We start from the raw sequence: 21451 nt of genomic DNA, 5'->3' as shown, positions 1-21451 counted from the left end.
TCGGATTTGTTGATTTTGATAAAATCTAAAGTATGCTATTTTAATATTTATTATTTTCAAAATAAATCTTCATGATAATTTCAATAAAAACAGATATAAAATTTTAAATAAAATGCATGGACAAAATTATTATTTTTAATTAGACCCTAAGAAATAAATGCAATATGGTTGACTATTATTATCTAAAAAATTATAAAATAATAATTTACCTTCCTAATTCAATTATGAATTTTATTTGGTGATGTATTCCAGTTCAACAGCTGGACCCCACCTCATCCACTTGCACTTCTCATACACTATCCTGTACCTGCACTCTTAATGTAAGACCGCCAACCATGGGTCACCGCGGGTATGGTTATTACACGTGGCAGTTTACTATTTGTTTGTCTTCTATTAGTTCATACAGCCTAACACCAGATAGAGCATATCTTGGATGTTTCGTCTTGGACAAAACAAAATATAAAGACAACAAATGGAGTTTCTGAAAGCCAAAAAAAAAAAAAAAGAAAAAAAAAAAATCGATTTTTTTGTTTCCCTCTCCGATGTGAAAATGCCAAGCAGGATTGAAAAACACAAGCCCTAGAACTAGAAAAAAGGGTGAAAAAGTTTTTTCATAAATAATCCCTAGCTTTTCGTTTTTCGTCTTCCATAAATAAGTACTCACTGTTCTTTGCTTCAGCGGTTTACTTATTTCTCGTCTTGCTTGGATAAAAAAGACAACTTTCTAGGTTTCTGCATGTGGAATTGTCAGCGAGTTTGATTGTGGGTACCAAAATTTTGGTTTCTTATTCGAGTTGCTGAGGTAATAAGAATTTTGTTGACTGTTTTTTGGTGGGTTCTTTTTTCTAATTTTCTTTCAAGGTCTATGCTTGTTCCTAGCAACCAAACGGGTATTCTTAGTACTTAGTAGTGTTGACTGAGTTATGAGCTTAGAATATGAAATGTTGGATTCTTTTCTTATTTTTATTTTTTACTTTGTAGTCATGGGTTTTGTTTCTGCAGGTGTTTTTTTTTGGTGCCATCATTGCGTTTACGTTGAAAGGTGGGTTGGTTGTACTTTTCTGACTGATAACTAGTACATAGAAGTGTTAGTTTGCTTGAATGTAATCTGGTGTTTTAATTTGTTTCGATATACACATCAATGTCTTTACATCTGACTTTTCTGACTGTTTTTAATTTGTTTTTTGTTATTTCAATATAAACTGCTTCTTAACTTTTAGAAATTCAGTTTGTGGATCATTTGATGTGCAGGGGCCAGTTTTCATTCCTACATTAGCTTTTCTGGATTGCGTAGATTCAGCCGCCATAGAAGGGTTATTGCTTTAATTACTTCTCTTTGTACTTTTGGTAGGATAAATATGCATTGCTTATTGTCACTCTTAAGCCTTATCCTCTCACGAAAGAGGGAAAGGAGTAACTAACCAGGCTACTAGTCATGGTTTTCTTTAGTTTAGTAACAAATTTCAAAGCGTGTCCCTTTATAGTAATTAATCACAAAATGTAGAATAATATTTGTGTGCTATCCATGGTTTTATGTATTTTTGAAGTTGAGATGTCACCGGCTATTATATATAGAAGTAACAATGAGTGGGCTTGCATTGAAGCAACGGCATATGTAGTAAGGTTTTACAATTGTATTAGTTTATTTGTAATGAAATTTGTTTTCATTGTTGGGCTTTATCAAGAAATTTATGTTCAGTGAAGAATACGTGTTTGTTTGTGTCTATAAAAATTCAAATTTGGAAGATGTTCCCCTACCTTTTCTGATATGTGCTATTGGTCTTACAATGTGTTTTTGGCAACATAGTAGTTTCTAATTGTTTTAGCCAGTTGTCTTTCTTTCATTCAACTACTCATCTACCAAATAATAAATTGACCACGACCATTTTTTTTTATGGGATATTGAGTGTTAAAAATTAAATTGGTGGCTTTGTAAATTGATTCACTTATATATTGACGCTCTTATTGGCCCCAGGCATTATGCTTGCAATAGGAAAAGTGCCTTGAAACTAACAGTCTAATAATCAATTCTATCTATATGCTATTGGTTTATCAATCTTTCCTTCTGATGCATTGCTTTTCCTCTACAGTTAGCTTCATTGAAAAGAATACTTAATGAGGTTGCCTGAGACAATAAAAAGCTTGATGTTATTAGAGTAGTTTGCGTGATGTACTTCCATCTAGTCTCTGGACATATTTACATGTTCTTGGTTGCTCCCGGTCTCACAACATTTGCCTCAAAGCTTCATAAAGACTGGTTGTTTAGATCCAGAGTACTCTTTTTCTGCTTGAAAGTCACCCCTAGGCATCTATCACCACTTCTTAGAATATTGTCTCAATTATGGACCTTCAGAAGGAAAAAGAGAAGCTCTACTTTGTAATGAAACTTTTAATTCTGAGTCTGAGTAATTAGTTTTTCAATTGCAAATTTTCAAGGTCTAGAAAGCTCTTTCTTCATGATACATAGAACAAGATGTTGAAGTTTTGTTGTGTTACCATTGGTGTTTGGTAAAATAAAATGCTCATCTAACTTTTGGGGCCTTGAATTTTGAGTCTATAACACCATACGCCAAAAATGACTAAGCAGTTTTCAATGTATTAGGTATAGCTATTTCAAGATATTTTTTCTCTTATTTCCCCATTGATACTAAGTACCTTAAATCACTTCTATGTTTGGGGAATATCTATTTATTTGTTTTCTATCACTACTTCCTTATAAGTGGGCTATCTTCATCATATGTATTGGGAAGCCCAGCATCCCACGTTGGTGGTGCCTTGGGTGTCATGAGATGTGTTTGTGGCTCAAGCACCAGTTAGCTAGTACTTTTGAGTGATGAGTCAGTTGTGTAATCTCTAAGCTTGCTACCATGTTCGATGAATTTTGTTGTATGATAGTGCATGGTTTGTTAACCTTTTTTCTAATCTTGGTTACTAGATTGTCCCTCCTGAACAGGAGAAAAAATAACATCAGTAGGGAGTTCAATGCTTTATTAAAATTGAGGGGCTATTATTGCCAACCAAATTGCTTATACATCTGTATAACAAGGTGCCGATTATCTCTGTGTCTGAAGTCCTGTAGTCTCACTGCATTTTTTCTTAATATTTTATTGTATGACACAAGAGCTTTCTGTTTATATCTTCAATATAGTGCTCAAATGTTATATGTTGGCATTAGTTTGCTTATGTATGCTTGACACCCTTTACATATTTAGTACAGGTGGGGCAAAAAAGGGTTCTTTTAGAAACGAGATACTTTGTCATAAAACCAAAAATGAACCCAGACAACCAAGGGAATAACTCAGATGCTTCAGCTAGTGTACCAGCCAGGCGGAAGCGTGGTCGTCCACGCAAGTATCCGAGACCAAACCTAAATCATGGAGAGAATGATCATGTCCCCAGAGATGGAGTAAATGCTTGTGCACCACCCGGAGCTGAAGGAGCAAACAGAAATCAGCCCCGTCAAGCGGAGCCAATTGGTGAAGGAAATGATATCATGATGGGTCAGCCAGTTCATGGTGTTATTGAGGCGGCATTTGATGCTGGATATTTACTCAGCGTCAGGGTTGGCCCCTCTGAAACCATGTTACGGGGTGTTGTCTTCAAGCCTGGACATTACGTTCCTGTTTCAGCAGATAATGATGTAGCTCCACATGTCCGAATGATCAGAAGAAATCATGTTCCATTTCCAGCAGAAAATTTTGCTCAGGTCCAAGGCTCTCGATCCAGAGATTCAAGAAATGGATTTGCTCACCTATTTGGTGAATCACAACCGGCAAACCAGATGGCTCGCGTAAAAGCCAGACAGGTGACTTCAGGACCTGTCGAAACCGCTAAGCCTGTGATACCAAGAGGCAATGTGGTGCCCGTCGTGCTCAAGCCTGTTAATTTATCAAATGGGGGACCAGCCGTGAACCAGCCATCTCAAGTTGGAAGTCAAGCTCATCATTTGACAACCTTTAAAGGCAAACAGGTATCAGATACAAACGGTTCAACACCCACGAACCAGGTCCTAACAGAAGAAAGCCAAGTGCTTCCATCTCAACCTGCAAGCTCTCATCAGACCATACCTGGAGGGATGCAAACTGAAGCTGGTGTCTTTAAGCAGTTCCTAACAGAAGAGCTGCCCGAGTCAGAAGACAAACCAAGGAACTTGCCTGGCATGCCTTTTGAAAAACTGCTTACTGAAGTCATGAAGAGAATTCAATCCCCCTCACAGTCAGTAGAGACTCAGACTGAGGATCAAGCTCTCTCTATTGAGCCCCTGCAAGCTGTACAGATGGACCACTCTGTATCCATGCCCAAACCTTTGGAAAACTACAGAACTGGCAAGATGACCGAGCTTCTGCAGGTAAAACAAATCTTAACTAGAATACTAGAACTCTCCATTAATCTGCCATATCTAGCGTTTAATAACATCCTACATCTTGTCCAGGCTGTACAGGAAAATATGATAGAGACACAGGCATCTGGAGCTGAGGCGGCTGAGGCTAGAATTTCTCCAAATCCTGAAACTGAGAGTGAAAAGGAAGGAAGTCTGTTTGAAAATAAACCTCTCCAGGCTGCAAGTGTCTGAACTAATAAGCTGGAAGAGATGCGATATTCTGTGGTGGTTTGTGATGATATAATAGGCAAAGGGTGGGAAGAATTAGTTGATGTATGTTATGATGTTAAAATAGGTAAAGGTTTCTGAAGATGTTTAGCATATTACAGATTTAGGAGAAAAGTTAGGTTGGATTTTACCTTTCAGTTTTATAAATTGGTCAAGAGTGAAGGAACATCTTGTTGAATAGATATGCTGACTTTAATGTTCAGATACCTCAGGGTTTATATAGGATTCGGTTGAATGGTGCAATTCACCAGGGCATTTATCTTGCCTATGGAATTGTCTGTAACAATTTAGTTTCTATGGGTTTCTCTGGTTGGTTTACATAAAAATGTTTGCTTTTTTCTTTCTAATGGGTTTTCTTTTTCTTTTTTTGTAATTTTAATATATTTAATCTAGAATTTTTACATGTTAGTATTTAGAAGTCCAAGAAGATGTTCTTCAGAAACAAATAAGTTTGAAAACAAAAATGACGAATCAAGTTATAGTATAAAATTCACTAGATTTGGAGTAACTGTAATTTATCCTAATTTTTTATCCCATTCAGTAAATTTTTGTTTTATTTTTCATGTACTTCTTTGATACGTTTGATTTTTCATATTGATATCTCTACTCATAATTTTGAAATTTCTTGCAGAAGAGGTCAAATATATATATTTTTTTGAAAAATTATGTTGCAATTATATACAAGCGTATATATATCAAAAGCAACATAAAATGTATCACCAAAAATTAACTAACTTAGAACAAAGTAAAAATCAAATCAAAACGGGCATAAGTGGCCTGATTCATGTTTTCAGTCAGCTCTCAAATTGAGTCAGAAACAGAAGCTCTTTTCAACAAAAATAAGCTAGACATAAACCAGACATATCCACCCTTAAGAGTAGGATAATTTCCACACAAATGACCTTTGCCTTTAAGTGGTATATCTCCTTACTCTTTCAAGAGTTTACGGAGTCAAATACTGTGAGATATGTCCTCAATGTAATGTGCAGCTCATATTATATATATATATATATATATATATCTCCTTGTTTCAAGAGTTTACGGAGTCAAATACTGTGAGATATGTCCTCAATGTAATGTGCAGCTCATATTATATATATATATATATATAATTCTGGAGGATAAACATTATGAAATCCTGGCGGGTAAATGGCAAACAAAAATGCAATGCAACCCGAGCAAGTAAGCCAATATGAGGGAAATTTCCATGTAATAACTTGCAATCTCATAGATAAAAGATCTAACACCTTATAATATACTCCACAGCTTATTAGTAATTGTCCAAAGAAAATACATCTCTACTTATGTAAATATAACCTTCCATTAAAAGATCTTGACATGCTCTGTAGGAAATTGGTATACGATTCTTGTCATTACATTGTTCAAACGAAGGAAATAAGACTTCCCCCTATCAAAAGTAAAAAAGGGAGGAGGGAGCTTCAGAACCCTATATCAGAACTTACAGCAAGATTCAAGACCCTCTAAACCAGAAGGAAAAGAAAAAGGAGATATTTTAACCTTCATGGATGACAGATAGAAAAAGAGCTTTAGAAGTGTTCCTCAACTAGCTGCTATGGAAAAAGAAAAAAGAAAAAAAACCTAATGGCCAAAATTTTTCTTACCTTCCAAAAAAATTAGGAATTTATAAGATGATAAATGATATTCATGGAAACTTGGCAGTAAAGAAACCATTAGATCCTGGAACAGGTATTGGACGAGTAGCAGGGAAGGGAGGTTGAAAAACTGGAATGTGGCCAGGCATTGCATATGGCTGCTGACTACTGGCTATGAGAGGTTGGGGTACACACAGCTGTATTGCTTGACCTGGTGCAGCTCCTGCCATAGAAAGTAAACAGCACCACATAAAGAGTTAATTCATCGTTCAAAATCATTTCTCTGGTCTTTCACGGTCTATGGAACAATGTCCTTTGCAGCAACATAGCTGGAATGCATATCAAACTTACTAGATAACCAACTCATACCTTGGTGTTTTGGAAATTGAACCTGATGTGTAGTCAGAAGAGGACGTGCAGCTATTGGTGAAATTGCTGGTGCACCATGAATCAAATCCTTCCAACACGAAAAGAATAGCAATTAGTAATTTGAGAGAAAATGGAATGGACATGATCATCCACTTCAGAAAATCAAGGATGGGCAAATTTTATAAATTGAAGTTTGTGGGTTTCCTTAAAAATACCAAGTAAAAAAAAAAAGAAAAGAAAAGCTATTTTCCATGTTTGCATGTATTGCATGTTACCTGAGAAACTGGTTGCACGTATACAAGTTGCCCAAACCGTCCAACCATAACCTAAAATATGGCAAGAGGTTAGTAACTCCTAAAATTACCAGTTTATCAGAAAATTCTAATGTCTCTGGGATTAATAATGGAAACTGCAAGACAACTGAATGATGACACAGGTAGCATGTGTAGTCCACTAACAACCTGGGAATTTGGATTCAAGAATGGGGGTGCCGCTTGAACAGGATGATGCTGACCAGCATATCTAAGAGGCTGTGCCCGGGTTCCTATATGCCCAACTGTCTGTAAACAGCAAAAAATTCAGGTTAATATGATAATCAGCATAAATAATACAACTTCCCAATATATTCAGAGGCAATACATATAAAAACTGTCATCAAACAAAATTCAGTAAGTAATGAGAAATACAGAAGCCTCAGAACTAACCAATGAAAAACTAGAAAGTAAAATTGATTTTGGTTGTAAACATAACATTTCAACCTATTTTCCGCCTGAGAGATCTGCACAACTATGCAAGTTCTCTAACTCGAGAAGGCTGTGCTTGAAAATTTATGGATAGTTCAAAAATGAGATTATTCAGAAAACCAAAAAATAGTTCTTGACATGATGAAAAGGGTAAATCTAGTAAGCAGATGCATCAGAATGTAAAAATACACAGAGTATTCATAATCTTGACTGGAAGGAAAAAGAGAGTAGACAGAGAATGGGAGAGGATATGTTCTAAACCAGAAGTTGCACAGACACATCAAAATATATGATCTAACAGCGACAAGGCCAACTCCCAAAAAAAAATTTAAAGGAAGTCCAAGTCGCCTGATAGTACGTACAGGTTGAGAAAACTGAGAAACACCACCACCAGTGCCTGCTATCAAGTTACTGTAAGGAACAAACTTAGATGGTGGAGAAGAACGAGGGGCAAAAGAGCTTATTCCAATGTCTGGCTGAGCAGCAGCAAGTGCTACGATTGGAGGATTGCCTGGTGCACAAGCCACGTTTGCAATTGTTGGCATAGTAGGAGTTGCTGATACCTGATTTGCAAATGATGGAGAGAAAATTTTTGCTCCTGGGTTCAGCTTAAATTCCTGCAGGGCAACAAGTAAGAAAATGATTTTAACTTGCAGATGCAAGAAATCCAATTGTTCAATGTATATGTTGCTCCTTTTAGTTCAATAGAATACTTAATTGGTTGCTTGTTAGTTAACTATTAGCAATCTGTCGCCGTGATATTTAATACAGCAGCTGCTAGTAAAATATATTGACAATATCTTGACAGCATTGCTGAAATGATCTATACTGCATATAAAATAAATAATCCAGATAAAAGAACCTTGACAACACAGGCTTGATGAATTTGGACATACATAAGTTAGCTGTTATTATAACTTTTGAAAGAATAGCTGTTGCCTGTTGGCAAATTTTACCTTGGAATTTTTATTACATTCTAAGCTATGCAGAGGGACTGTTTCAGTTGAACTTGCTAACGAAGCCCGGGATGATTCTAAGGTGATCTCAGCAACTGGATTAGGAGAGGTCAAAGAAGCAGCCTCCAAAGAGGTGTCTGTGGAAGAGGGTCTGTCAGAGCATTGATCATCTACAACTGGTGTGTCACAAGACGCTCCATTAAGCAATAACTTGGATGTCACGTCAGTATGCCTTTCCTCAATTTGTCTGACTTGGGTAAGAGTTGCATCCACTGGACAGCAGATATTTAATAATCAAAACATGCAGACAGAAAGAGATGCAAAACATTTTAAGGAAAATGTGAGCCAGAAATCGTTTTGGGTGTATTGACAGATTCTCGATACAATCTAATATCATTTCAGTCCTCAAATTCCACAACATAACAAAGACTCCTACATAATATTCACTATTATCCTAGTATACACAACGTAATAATGCAGAAAGGCCCAGTTATAATATTCAAATTGTGTGTGAAGGCCCATAAAAGTTGTGTTAACATCCTTTCAGAGGGTCTTATACTGAAATATCCTATTTAAGTGGAACTAAGATGACTATAAACCTGGCCAAGAGTATCAAGGCAGAAAGACTTACAGCTTGAATTCGAGCTCTGAACATCAGCCTGAAAAAAGAAATGATACTGATGAATATGGTGTAGCATAAATATCAGGAAACTAATACTTTCTGCTAATCCTAAATTCTTAGCCAAACTGCTGGTATTGGTGGGTTTGACATACACTTAATTCCCGATTAAATTCACACTTCTGCTTAGAATCAGCAGGAACCTCTTGTAAACAGTCTTCCTCAACCTGTCTGTCAAGAAAAAATTGACAGGAAATATAGCATGAACTGATAGCTACATTTGGAAAAAATGAAGTAAAAAGACATGCCAGACATAGTAAGGATCTTGCTTCCACATTTACAAAATGTATAAACTAAATCACTCTTATGCCAATAACCAGGTGCATAGGATAAGGGACAAAGTTTGACGTAGCTGGACACAAAATGTTAGAATACAACATCAGAGCAAAGTGTTCGTACCTGTTACTTATTGAGAAAACAGATGCTTCTTCTATCTGCATAAGAGGAGAAATAAATTATTTTATGAATTTCAAAATCAAACAGAGAAAATATACACGTGTAATAGCTCAAGAGATGTGCCACCACAAAAGGTGTCCCGGTAGATTTACTCATTTAGAAATGTTCCCCACAAATGAACAAGAATCATAGTTTACAAGATAGGCAATTTCCAACTATAATACTGAAGGCCCAGAACGCCTATCAAGACTCGATTCTCTCTCTCTCTCTCTCTCTCTCTCTCGGAAAAAAGAAGTATCATAAACAGAGACAAAACACTGACACCAATGTACAAAAGTGACAAAATTACAAGGTAGAATCAGTGATAACAATGATCTCCATTAAGGTGTGACAGACTTTTAGACAAAAAGTACAAAGTCTGGTAGTAGAAAAGTTAGCCATGAAATCATCACAGCGTCTTCTATTTCTCTCTCTCCCAAGTTTCAGTTCTTATACATTACAGGAGCAAAAGTATGATGATCATTTTTTTTAGGAGAAAAAATATAATATCCTCAAAGTGTACCATGGAGGTGCAACCTGTATACATGGAAGTAAGGCAATCATTATGCATTACTTATTTGGCATTTTAATGAACATAGTACAACTCCAGAAAAACCCCTTTGTGCACCAGAGACATCATTCGAAATTTCAAGAGCATGATACAAGTTTATAAAATTGTTTTTCTAGGAATAGAAAAATCAGAAAAGCAGAAATCCGTGAAAAAATTACCTTTAGGACATTCATCTCGTCTCTTTCCCCATAATCAACTTCCAAGGAATTCCCAACATGATTTTCCGATGTTGTCCACCCATCTTTCTCCTTCCCATCTTTTGTGGGTGCAAAACCATGCACAAAACCATTCCCATTTTGCATTGAACTCCTGTTTTGACAGATTTCAAAAGTGAGTACATTGGCCGTCCTCACTAGCAAACTGAGGAAACATGAATGCGTTATAGGAAGAACAATTCAGTAATGGAGGGAGAAGGGCATTTGTCAGTGAACAATTAGTCAATAACTTTGGCAGTTTAACCAAAGAGACGGTTATCTTACCACTTAATACATCTAAACAGAATTAGTTAAATGAAGTTTAAGGCTAATCCACTGTCTGAGTCTAATTGCTACATGTTGAATGAAGCAGGTTAAACTACTTCACCAGAAAATGCTCAAACTTCAAGCCTAGAGGAAAACATTGACAAGAAAGAACCCTTTGCTTTTGTTAATGAAATAAAAAAAGATTTGCAAACCTCTGAAGAGATTCTGGTTATCTGGAATCAAGATATATTTCAATAAACCCCAGCTAAAAATATTCTAAAGCTTGATACTTTGTTCTGACTTTTTAAACCTAACTATCAGATACTAGAATTGAATTAGTCTCAGCTCAAACATGGACCTAAAATCAAATACAAGGAAATACCTTCTTTGATTATTTCGCCTTCTGTCCATACCAGGCTTGGCAGATTTCTTTGCCTCACCCACTAGAGCCTTCGAATTATAAACGTTGCCCAAAATAGATTCTACATTGTCACCCACAATATTCTGTGCAACACCATCTGATGGAAGCAAGACACCCTAGAAAACACCCATAAACCTGTCAGGCAGGTCTCTCAAGGACTGAACTGGTAAAAAATGATCCCAAAAACGGAAATAATCAGATAGAATGAGACACCTTGGCAACAACTTGAACTAGATCACCTGAGAGGATAACAAGTGTTTCTACCACAGTTCCACCTGTTACATTTGTATCACTCGTTCCCTTTTTAGTCAATTTTGCTTTCTTCAAAACAATACCTAAACAAAACAAAAATCTATTTCTTAAAAATGGAAATGAATCATGAGCAAAAGCACATTACTCCACACTTACTGATGCTCAGTTCTTCATAGAACTGCAGGAAACCTTTAAATAAAATTTCGACTTCCACACATAATACTGTTCTAGTTTTCAAAAGGCAGCAAGTAAATTGATCTTAATAAATAAGTCTTTCCAAAAGCCAAGCAACCTTTTTGAAATTGCCTATCTCGCAAGAAATTTTTTTTTAAAAAATAAAAGCAGTCAATCAATCTGTAATTCATCTTTTTTCTCGGCAGCCAACCATATCAAATAACATCATCAGCAGAACCCAGATCAGGATCAGTCAAATCCAATCCAATCTCAATACTATTACCATAATTTCCACTTAAAAAAAAAAAAACAGATACACCTTCTCATTAAAGCCTAAACCCACGTATAAATCTGAAAAACAATCAAGACCCAGAAGCCGCTGCCCATCAATTCAAAAACATCTCTCAAAATTTTAAAACCCAAAAAGAAGGAGAAAACTCACCGTAATCCTTTTCCACACAAGCGGTGTAAAATATACCAGAATATACAGAACCATCCTTGACATGCACATCGACTGGCAAACCAATGATACACATAGTAGCAAATAGTAAAGCTTCACTCAAAGAAGAAGAAGAAGGAGAGAGAGTGGTCTCTTCTTCTACTCTGTTCTTGTAAGCCATCTCGGTTGATCTTTTTCCCTTCTTCCGAGCAACCCTTTTCGTGTGATTTTTCTTCTCTTCTCCAGAAGATTCTTCGAAATCTCCCCTGTTCTAGAGGTGGGAAATGGTTGCAGAGCGTGGGAAAAGTAGAGAGAAGAAGAGATCTGAGAGGACGAAGATACGAGGTAATTGGAGATGTTCGTGTCCGTCTCGTCACTACCGCGCGGTGCCTCTTTTCTGTTGTAATACTAATTTGCATTCTCGTCCCTGTATTTTCCCCGGTTTTCGTTTTATCACCCGACTGTAATTTTTCATTTAATCTTAATTATAATTAACAAACCGATAAAAAATTATTAATGAATGAAGGCTATTTTACTTAATTATTTATTAACGGCTGAAATTTATTAATCTAATAATTACATGTATGTGGTTAAGAGAAAATTTGAAGGCAAACTTATTAAAATAAATTTAACATGGAATTATTATATCATTATCATCTATGATAATTACACTTTTTCAACAATTATAAGTAATTTTATTTTTCCAAAAAAAGTTAAAAGTTAATTTCAAAATTTAATTATTTTACAATTATTGTTATTTTCACAAGTTAGAGTTAATCTCAAGATACCAATGAAAATATAGCATAATAATTAAATTACTGTAATAAAAAATTAATGACTTATTTTACCCTTCTATTTTGTTATACAATAATATTCTAAAATAATAACTAATACATTTATATAATTATCGTGAGTATATTATAAATTAAAATTTAATAAATTTATTATATTTTTAAGTAAAAATAATATTAAAATTTTAATATAATTTTTTTATTAAAAAATTTATATAACCATTAATTGAGAAAATATTAGAAATATGTTTTTTATATAAAAAGTAAATTGAAATATATATTAAATATTTAAAAAAATCTCCATAAGATCTTTTAAAAACTTTATTATTATATTTATTTAATCCTAATCAAACAAACTATTAATAATATTTTTTTTTGAGGAATATTTATAATAAAAATTTAATTAACTATATTTTTAATAATTATAATTGTTATGTTTTGATGAATTATAAAAAACTTATCTAATCACAGTTAGCTTTTACCTTCACTTTCAGTTTAAGACATTACAGAGCGACGGTTAAAAGTAAAACCCTACACATTATTAGACTTGCAAAGTCTCAGAGCATAAACCCTAGCTCTCTCCCGCTCTCTCTCTCTCTCTCTCTCTCTCTCTCTCTCTCTCTCTCTCTCTGCTTTCAGGATGAGGAAACACAAGTCCAGGCAGGCACGCAAGCTAAACCGCCTAAGCGAAGTTGAAGAAATCAAGCTCCTGAACTCATGGATCGAATCACAAAAACCCGATTCAGGGTCCAATCCTCTTTCTCTCGATCCTCTGCCAAAGGATACGCCAATTGGACGCATTGTAGACGACGCAGGCGACACCAGTTTCTCGCGATATGCTGGGGCAACGAAGTTCTATCAGTTGCCGCTCTCGAAGAATACCAAACAGGGCTTAAAGGAAGCCAAGTATGTGAAGATGACTGATATACAGAGGGCGTCTTTGCCGCATTCGCTTTGCGGGAGGGATATTCTAGGTGCAGCAAAAACAGGCTCTGGAAAAACTCTGGCTTTTATTATACCGGTGAGTTTCTCTTTTTTTTTTTCCGAGGAAGTTGGTTTGGGCGCCGGAAAAGGGGGTTATTGAAAATTTCCACTTTGGAGCTCAGATTCTTTGGGTTTTAATTGGGCGTCCGGGTGGTTTGGATTCTGATGCAATTTCGGTTTGAATGTGATGGGTGTCCAGGATTTTTGTATATATTATTGCTTGATTCAAATTCTGGATTAGTTAACTGGATTAATTAAGTTCAAGCATTAATTTCAAATTTCAAGGATTTTGGAGTTTGAAACTATGTTTGAAGAAATGAATTTCATAGGAAAACGTGGAGTTCGGTTGTGGTCTACATGTTTGCATTTTGAATTTTTCTAAACCATGAAATGGGTAAGTTCATCCTAAGTTCTAAAGTAGTAGAATTCAGAATTGAACTTGAGAGTCTGTAGGAAAAAGCTTGAAATCGCTTTTTGCTTGTCTGTTTCTTTCCAAAATTATTCAATTGAATTTCTTTTCATAAAATATTTTGAAGTTTCACGATAATTTCAAGCATAAAAGTTCATATCCGGATGAATTTATTTTTCTAACAGATTTTAGTTGGAATTTTGGAAGGTACAAGAGAGAACAAATTAGGAAACAACAAATATAAGGACAATATTGAGCTTTGCATTTTTAAACTGCTTGTGTAGTGTTGGAGGAATAAGTTATTATAATTTATTGGATTAATTAGCATGACTAAGTGATTTTAAACACATAGAGAGTATTCTGTCAATCAGAGAAATTGCACTCTATTCTGCTAGCTTTTTTTCTCTTTTGAGGGTAGAGGGTGGAATTCTCCAGAAAAGGTTTACATATGTTCTATGGTTTCAAAACTTTTGCCCAAGTACTGTTCAAGCATCAGAGAGACTAATGGATTTTATACTGCCAGAATGTCAGAAAGTGATTTAGGTGAAAATTAGTTCAAGTTTGAGCTGGGGTGCACAAGTTGGGAACGGATGGTGGCACTTGTTCATAACTAGTTCAAGAAAAGGTTCACTTGTGTTACTTGAACTCTTCTCAGAAATTGGACTTAAGCCAATGACACCTGTGATTTTTAGTAGGATCTGATTCATGAGTCTATCTGATGTCATGACATCAAATTTCTAACAATTAATATAATATGCTAGTGGATAATATTATGTGGTTCTAGGAATTTATTCTTCTATTTTTTGATTATCTTTGGAGCAACTTCAAATGCTCTACTGGATTTTCTGTATGTCTTGACTTTTAGACTTAAGTTTTTCTTATATTTTGCTTATAAAAAGAATTTTCTTTTTGAGGGTGATGAGAGTAGTATGTATAAAATAAAAAATAGGTGGATTCATTATTTTGAGTCTATTTTGTTAGGTCATGCCATGATTAGTGATGAGAATTTTGAAAATGTCATAGATACACTAATAATACTTTAAAGTTCTTGTAAATGGGCGGTACCCCTTTTTTGGTACCATGTTTATATATACTTCACTTTTTACTTCAAAACAAAAGAAAAATTTTCTTCTTTTCATTTATATTCCTATTATTCTTGATGCTATTGTGTACTTGAGTAGCATCCAACCTCAAGTTTAATGAAACTATCTAGAATTCTTTTGAAATATACATCAAGCTACAAAGAAAATTCACGATAACATCAAGATGCCATTAGTTGTTTTCTTGATTTGTCAATTTCTTTCTCTCTCCTGCTTTCTTAATATAGAAATAAACTCTGGCAATACTTTCTCTATACTGTCTGTGCTAGGTTTTGGAGAAGTTATACAAGGAGAGGTGGGGCCCTGAAGACGGGGTAGGAAGCATAATAATATCTCCCACAAGGGAATTAGCTGGCCAACTTTTTGATGTGCTGAAAGTTGTTGGAAAGCACCATAATTTTAGTGCTGGCCTCCTAATTGGTGGTCGGAAGGATGTTGACATGGAGAAAGAGCGTGTTAACGAGCTGAATGTCTTAGTTTGCACTCCTGGTCGGCTTCTTCAACACATGGATGAGACTCCAAATTTTGAATGTTCGCAGCTTCAGGTCAACATATGTTTTTTTTTTAAAAGTTTATCTTGTTACTAAATTCATATCCTTCCCCTTATTAGAAACTTTATTTGAGCATTGCCAACTATTAGCTCCATATTGACACTTCCAGGGGAAAAAAAAGAAATCTCTTCTTGAATTCCTTCCTTATCCTCTGTTTGGAACTTACTGCTTATTTGGATCAGATTTCCTTGCCAGGGAACAGGTTTTGGTTCTAGATGAGGCAGATCGTATTCTTGATGTTGGGTTTAAGAAGGCTCTAAATGCAATTATTTCTCAGCTACCTAAATGTAGGCAGACCTTGCTTTTCTCTGCAACTCAAACAAAGTCAGTGCAGGATCTTGCCAGGCTCAGTTTGAAGGACCCAGAGTATCTTAGCGTGCATGAGGAGTCTGTAACTGCTACTCCAAATCGTTTGCAGCAAACTGCAATGATTGTTCCACTTGAGCAGAAGTTAGACATGTTATGGAGTTTCATCAAGGCACATCTTAATTCAAATATTCTCGTGTTTCTATCAAGCTGCAAACAGGTAAATTTGCTCTCCAAAAAATCTATTTTGGTTATGTAACAGAATATTTGGCTGAGGATAAGTGATTTCAGTTCAAACTTGTTAATTGTTCTAGACTTTGTAGTATTCATTGATTATTTAGGATAAGTTGAGAACTGGTAGGTAAATTAGTCTGCCGAGATATTGTAAGTTTAGCTCTCACATGAATTAGGTGCTATTTGTTTAACGTATGTTTTCTACTTCTTAGAAATATAGCTGGTATATTTTGCTGCAGTGTATCTCATGTAGTTAAACTTTTGATTGAATAGAGAAATCATAGTATTTGTTTGAGCTGGTGCTTAACCTTTGCAGAAGCTCAGTAGAGAAGTCAAAATGGTTTTTGTTTTGTTTTTTTTTTTTTTTTTAAATAAAAATAGTATAATATTGATATGAACAACGGTACCAAAGGACTCGTATACAAGATATTTACAAGTCACTTAATAGATCAATGACTTTTCCAAAATCATCTAGCATATTGATTTCATGACCCAGAACCATGGAACCAAAAACATGAATCCATATACCCCTAATATTCACAAACTCTCCTCAATTCCTTCAAATGCTCTGGCATTCCTCTCCTTCCAAACAACTCAAAAAATAGATACAGGAATTAGATGAAGATAAGTTTTTGTTCTAGTAAGAAAAAACATGAATGGTAGAAACAAGATGCCAAGAGGGGGGAGCCCATGTATGAAAGAATGGATTGCAAGATAGTCAGAATATCTACATTACACTGTATTCCTTTGGAGCAAGAGCGTAGTAACCCCTGGAAAAGATCTGAGTGTCTGAAACCAGTGCTTTGTAACTTTGGTTAGTAAAGGCAAAATAGTATGTAGCTTCCGCCCCGGTATTTCAAAAGCAATTGCAAATTTTAAGGACCTCTGAATAAGCATATAATCATTTTGCAACTCATTCACAATGATTTGTAATCTTAGGAAGATGATATATGGTTCCAAACCCTTGATTTGTTATTAAGTCATCCTCCTCACTTGATGGGGGAGTTAGAGAACCTTATTGATATATTGATAGATATGTAAATTCCTTGTACATTGGTCTGACAGCCCCTTGCTGCCGTTATTAATATTATGCTTTACACTTTGTATTAAAAAAAAGTAATCTTAGGAAGAGAGTAAATTCTTTCCTACTTCTCGTTTTCTGAATAACGTAAAAAATAGACAAGGGAATGAAGCCCAGTGTTATGGTTGATGTTTGATACATCATCCAGTGAGGTTGTAATACTTTTGTATATAGGTTGCACCCTTTTGGTGCTCTGTTAATATATTCATACTTTTTATTTTAAAAAAAAGAAAGAAAAAAACATCATCCAGTGAGGCAGGGGTGTAGTTTTTTTTTTTTTTTTTTTTTAAAATACGAGGCAGAGGTGTAGTTGTTGTTTTGTTACAATTCGTTACAACATTTGCCTTTGTTGGATTTATATTCTCTCTAAATTTGATTATGTTGGATTCATGCAACATTTCTTGTATCTAGGGAATTTGGATACATAGTCTTCAAGATTGAGTTTCCTTAAACTCTACATTTTTTTGCCTATTTATGCATGCATTAAACATAATCTAGGAATCAGAAACTGATGGGGAAACAATTTCTTTGACTTTTGTTGCTAACTAGGATCAGAAACTTGGAAGGATAATCTAAAGGGCCTCAAATTAAAATGTCTTTGACTTAGTTTGAATACTACGACTGCTTTGTGATTTGGATCTTAATTTACAAAGGTTGTGGATGTTTATGCTTATTGAAATTGTGGGATGTTCACAGTCCCTCATGACTTTCTTAAATATGTTTTGCAAAACATACAAAATTAGTTGAGAATGGAATGGAGATTCCTTTACCATTACATTTGATAATTGTGATGAAATCATACTGCTTTGCGATTTTTCTGAATGGGATTGCATTTTTCTGGGATTGCTTAACTATAGTAGAAGTATTGTATAGGAACTTTGTATGTATGTGCAAATGCAGGATAGATATTTGATGTTTATGGCTGGTCAAAGCCATTTCAAATGCAGAATGCTTGGATGGACACTATCTTAAGCTGGTTGTGATTTGCTCTCCAAGATTGCACCTTCTGGTTAGAGAACGTAAATCAGGATGCATACTTAATTACGTTCAATTTTTTTGAAATGACACCTTCCTCCTAAGATCATGCTAAAAGCAGCTGAAGTATTTATCAGCACTACAGTTGATAAATAGCCAACTAGCTGTGATCCATTGGAGGTGCCTTGTAAACTAGTTTTTGGAATTGGACATTTTGTTTCTGGCGTAATAACCTTGATTGACTTGGCTGGCTTTTGACTGATTTAGAGATAGCTTCAATTAATGGTTTCTGCTTTTGATCTAGTCATTATTTTTTCCTCATTCATCACTCTAATTGAATATTTGGTTTAACATTTTGGGTTTGTCTTTACCCTTGTGATTATTATTGTTGATGGCAAAGTTAACAAAGAATCTGCAATTGATAGGTAAGATTTGTTTATGAGGCATTCAAGAAATTGCGTCCTGGGATACCTTTGAAATGTCTCCATGGAAGGATGAAGCAGGAGAAGAGGATGGGAATATATTCCCAGTTCTGTGAGAAGCGATCAGTTCTCTTTTCAACTGATGTGGCCTCACGAGGCCTCGATTTTAATAAGACAGTTGACTGGGTTGTCCAGGTAATATATAGTTTCAAGAAGGAAACTTCGGTTTCCAAAATAGTTTAGAATGAAGGGAGCTACTTTCTTTATGAGTTGGCTTTTAATTCTTTGCTTATGATGTTGTTAGATGGATTGCCCAGAAGATGTTGCATCCTACATACATCGAGTTGGACGTACAGCTCGTTATACTTCCGGAGGGAGGTCTGTTTTATTTCTCATGCCTTCAGAAATGAAAATGCTTGAAAAGTTACAAGGAGCAAAGATACCCATACAATTCATCAAGGTAGATTTTCTCAATTCTGGAACATTTAGATAGTTTAGCTATACGATTGATTTTAAGCATAGTTCTTACATAGTGGATTGTGATTATATGTGTTAGTTTATTTGTCCGTCATGTGTGTAACTGTTCATAAGTTAACCTTATTATAATTGTTGATTTGTCAGGCAAACACGAAAAGACTGCAACCAGTTTCTGGACTGTTGTCAGCTTTGCTAGTCAAATATCCAGATATGCAGGCTCTGGCTCAAAGGGCCTTTATCACATATTTGCGGTCTATTCATATTCACAAAGACAAAGAAATCTTTGATGTAATGAAACTGCCTGTTGATGAGTTTTCAGCATCGCTGGGCCTTCCAATGACACCCAGAATCAGGTTTTTGAACCAAAAAACTCAGAGCAAAATAAAATCCGATACAGTCGCTGTTGTCGAACCACAAAATGTTAGGATGACACATGTTCCAAGAGAGGAGCTACTTGTAGATGATTTGGACGAAGAGCAAGTGGACAAAGATATTCTTCTTAAAAAGGATGCTCAAACTGAAGTGGAGAAAGCAAGGGAGGTTGATGATATGACCATGTATGTACCTTCTGCTGGAGGAACTTAATATCTGGTTTCTAGAAAAAAGTTACTTATGGTTATTAGGAGAAACTTTTCTTGGAGATCTGTCTTCCATTGGTAGGAAGACGTGGTCAAACAATACCTGATTGATTGAAGATCCATATTTCACTTTTGCTATTATATTTGCTGATATAGTTCAAATTTTGGATTTTGTTCTTCAGGCCGGCAACTCGGATTCTGAAGAAAAAAAAGTTGAAGATCAATGTTCATAGACCATTGGGAACCAGGGTTGTCTTCGACGAGGAGGGTAACTCAATGCCACCCCTTGCAAGGGTGGCTGACACAAATCACTCGAACATTCTTTTTGATCAAGGTATGTAGAAGGGTAGATTTTTGCTACTCATTTTTCCTAACTATTTACCCCAAAAATGATATTTTGCTCCATCAGAAACTCTTCTTTGTGAGGTTGAACAGCATCATAATCTATCTGTTACTGTATATATAATTTGTTAGAATACTTAGATTTGTGTTCTTTGCCTCTTCATTTCTTCTTTAATTACGGGAATGACGCTTGCAACTATGAACACTTTGTTAAACATTATGGTTATCTGACATATAAATATCTCGTGAACCGACAGCATCTACTTTTTCCTGGAATGCTAGCATCTGATATTGTTTCCTTTGCAGACAAGAAAGACGAGTACTACAGGAAGATGAGGGAAGAATTAAAGCTAGTGGACAAGGAGGACAAGCTTCTAGATCGACAGCGACGCAGAGACAAACGAGTTAAGGAGAAGATCAAATGGAAGAAATCTAATATGGAGGAAGAAGATGATGGAGAGGAGAGCGGGTCAGAAGGAGAAATGGAAGGAGGAAGGAAACATAAAAGATCCAAGATATACTTTGATAGTGATAGTGATAGTGATTATGGTGAAAGAGAAGAAAATAAGGACACTAAGGGAATCAATGGAGATTCCATTACCATTGCAGAACAAGAAGAAGTAGCTCTTAAATTATTAAGTTCAATGCATTCATAAAAGCTATTTTTTCCCCTTTTCCTGCATGGATGGTTACAACTAGTGGTTTGTATGGAAATAAATTTTTTTGCATGTGAGCTATTACTTCTTTTCTTGTCATTTAGTTTTACTGCCCTCTCGAATTTCGCTTGATCATTTTGGAATCTGCTGATAGCCAAATTTAAATTAGGAATTTTGAACAGTTTCATAGTTGATCTGAGAACTGTGTTTTTTTTTTTTTTCCTGAAAAATGTTTCTGTGATAATTTTTTAGAATTACATAAAGTTTACATAGAGTTACTGAATTATTATGAGATATGATTACATAGTAGGCGTCATAGCAGAGACTGTTATATTAATACTAAAGAATAAGCATGATATGTGAAGAGAAATCTATGGGAAGGTTGTATGGAACTTGGTCTCAGTAGTAGAATTGAGAATCATAATAAGTCATTGTTTCTTTTATCATTTTAGTTTAAAGTTTACTGGCTCTGTATTTTACACTGATTCTCATAATTCCCTTTTTGGAAAAAATAAAAATACAGTATTGAAGGTACTAAAATTACCTGTATATACAAATACTTTACTATTCTCTTAATATTTTTCTCAAAAAATATTATTTTAAATTAAGCTAAAAATATTTATATGTTTCCGATTTGCTATGATCTTTTTTGCTAGTTTTACACTTAAGAGAGAATAAAAAAATGAGAAGAGACCTGAAAGGGTTCAGAGAATACAAAGAATAAATTCTTTAAAAAATATCCATTTTCATCTATATACAATCTCCTCTATGCTTCAAAGTTTTATTTTTTAATCAATTTCATATTTCTAGTCAAGAAGTTCTG

General features: G+C 35.0%; 3 protein-coding genes across 11 annotated transcripts; 2 read left to right on the top strand and 1 right to left on the bottom strand.

The window, feature by feature from the left end:
* Window positions 1-469: 469 nt before the first annotated feature.
* LOC110810925 (AT hook motif-containing protein) lies at window positions 470-4956 on the top strand. Of its 7 annotated transcripts, XM_088218586.1 has the most exons (6): window positions 470-597; window positions 717-802; window positions 1003-1042; window positions 1252-1313; window positions 3218-4348; window positions 4433-4956. In XM_088218586.1, exons 5-6 carry the CDS (start codon window positions 3272-3274, stop codon window positions 4571-4573), a joined length of 1218 nt encoding a protein of 405 aa, XP_088074712.1. In that variant the 5' UTR covers window positions 470-597; window positions 717-802; window positions 1003-1042; window positions 1252-1313; window positions 3218-3271; the 3' UTR covers window positions 4574-4956. The 7 variants fall into 7 exon arrangements, with proteins under 7 accessions (XP_088074712.1, XP_088074714.1, XP_088074709.1 ...); XM_088218588.1 differs by lacking the exon at window positions 1252-1313; XM_088218583.1 differs by having other exon boundaries at window positions 488-802.
* A 955-nt stretch (window positions 4957-5911) lies between these two features.
* On the bottom strand, window positions 5912-12116 carry LOC110810968 (polyadenylate-binding protein interacting protein). Of its 3 annotated transcripts, none has more exons than XM_088218580.1 (13): window positions 11726-12116; window positions 11071-11192; window positions 10819-10973; window positions 10134-10335; window positions 9369-9403; window positions 9065-9140; window positions 8922-8949; window positions 8291-8562; window positions 7697-7951; window positions 7050-7151; window positions 6867-6917; window positions 6592-6679; window positions 5912-6445 (listed from the first exon to the last, which is right to left on the bottom strand). In XM_088218580.1, the coding sequence occupies exons 1-13, from the start codon at window positions 11901-11903 to the stop codon at window positions 6273-6275; spliced, it is 1737 nt and encodes a 578-aa protein (XP_088074706.1). In that variant the 5' UTR covers window positions 11904-12116; the 3' UTR covers window positions 5912-6272. The 3 variants fall into 3 exon arrangements, with proteins under 3 accessions (XP_088074706.1, XP_088074707.1, XP_088074708.1); XM_088218581.1 differs by having other exon boundaries at window positions 7053-7151; window positions 11726-12115; XM_088218582.1 differs by having other exon boundaries at window positions 10134-10284; window positions 11726-12115.
* Window positions 12117-13049: 933 nt separating this feature from the next.
* Window positions 13050-20700, top strand: LOC110810936 (DEA(D/H)-box RNA helicase family protein). Its single transcript, XM_022037256.2, has 8 exons — window positions 13050-13534; window positions 15276-15551; window positions 15760-16083; window positions 18579-18770; window positions 18880-19035; window positions 19197-19609; window positions 19813-19964; window positions 20279-20700. The coding sequence occupies exons 1-8, from the start codon at window positions 13154-13156 to the stop codon at window positions 20626-20628; spliced, it is 2244 nt and encodes a 747-aa protein (XP_021892948.2). The 5' UTR covers window positions 13050-13153; the 3' UTR covers window positions 20629-20700.
* Window positions 20701-21451: the final 751 nt, after the last annotated feature.

Source organism: Carica papaya, chromosome 4 (genome assembly GCF_054855325.1).
Source record: "Carica papaya isolate Zhongbai chromosome 4, ASM5485532v1, whole genome shotgun sequence".
NCBI classification, from domain to species: Eukaryota; Viridiplantae; Streptophyta; class Magnoliopsida; order Brassicales; family Caricaceae; genus Carica; species Carica papaya.
The sequence above is the reverse complement of the archived record's forward strand: the minus strand, read 5'-3'. Positions and strand labels throughout refer to the sequence as shown.

Excerpts from the sequence above, each read along its gene's own strand:
- LOC110810925 (XM_088218588.1), top strand. The coding sequence starts at position 3,272 with ATGAACCCAGACAACCAAGGGAATAACTCAGATGCTTCAGCTAGTGTA. Across the intron at positions 4,349-4,432 it reads AGATGACCGAGCTTCTGCAG|GCTGTACAGGAAAATATGAT; the intron begins GTAAAACAAATC and ends CATCTTGTCCAG.
- LOC110810968 (XM_088218580.1), bottom strand. The coding sequence starts at position 11,903 with ATGGCTTACAAGAACAGAGTAGAAGAAGAGACCACTCTCTCTCCTTCT. Across the intron at positions 7,152-7,696 it reads TTTCTCAGTTTTCTCAACCT|ACAGTTGGGCATATAGGAAC; the intron begins GTACGTACTATC and ends TGCTGTTTACAG. Across the intron at positions 6,680-6,866 it reads ACGTGCAACCAGTTTCTCAG|GATTTGATTCATGGTGCACC; the intron begins GTAACATGCAAT and ends TCGTGTTGGAAG.
- LOC110810936 (XM_022037256.2), top strand. The coding sequence starts at position 13,154 with ATGAGGAAACACAAGTCCAGGCAGGCACGCAAGCTAAACCGCCTAAGC. Across the intron at positions 15,552-15,759 it reads TTGAATGTTCGCAGCTTCAG|GTTTTGGTTCTAGATGAGGC; the intron begins GTCAACATATGT and ends GCCAGGGAACAG. Across the intron at positions 19,036-19,196 it reads TACCCATACAATTCATCAAG|GCAAACACGAAAAGACTGCA; the intron begins GTAGATTTTCTC and ends TTGATTTGTCAG.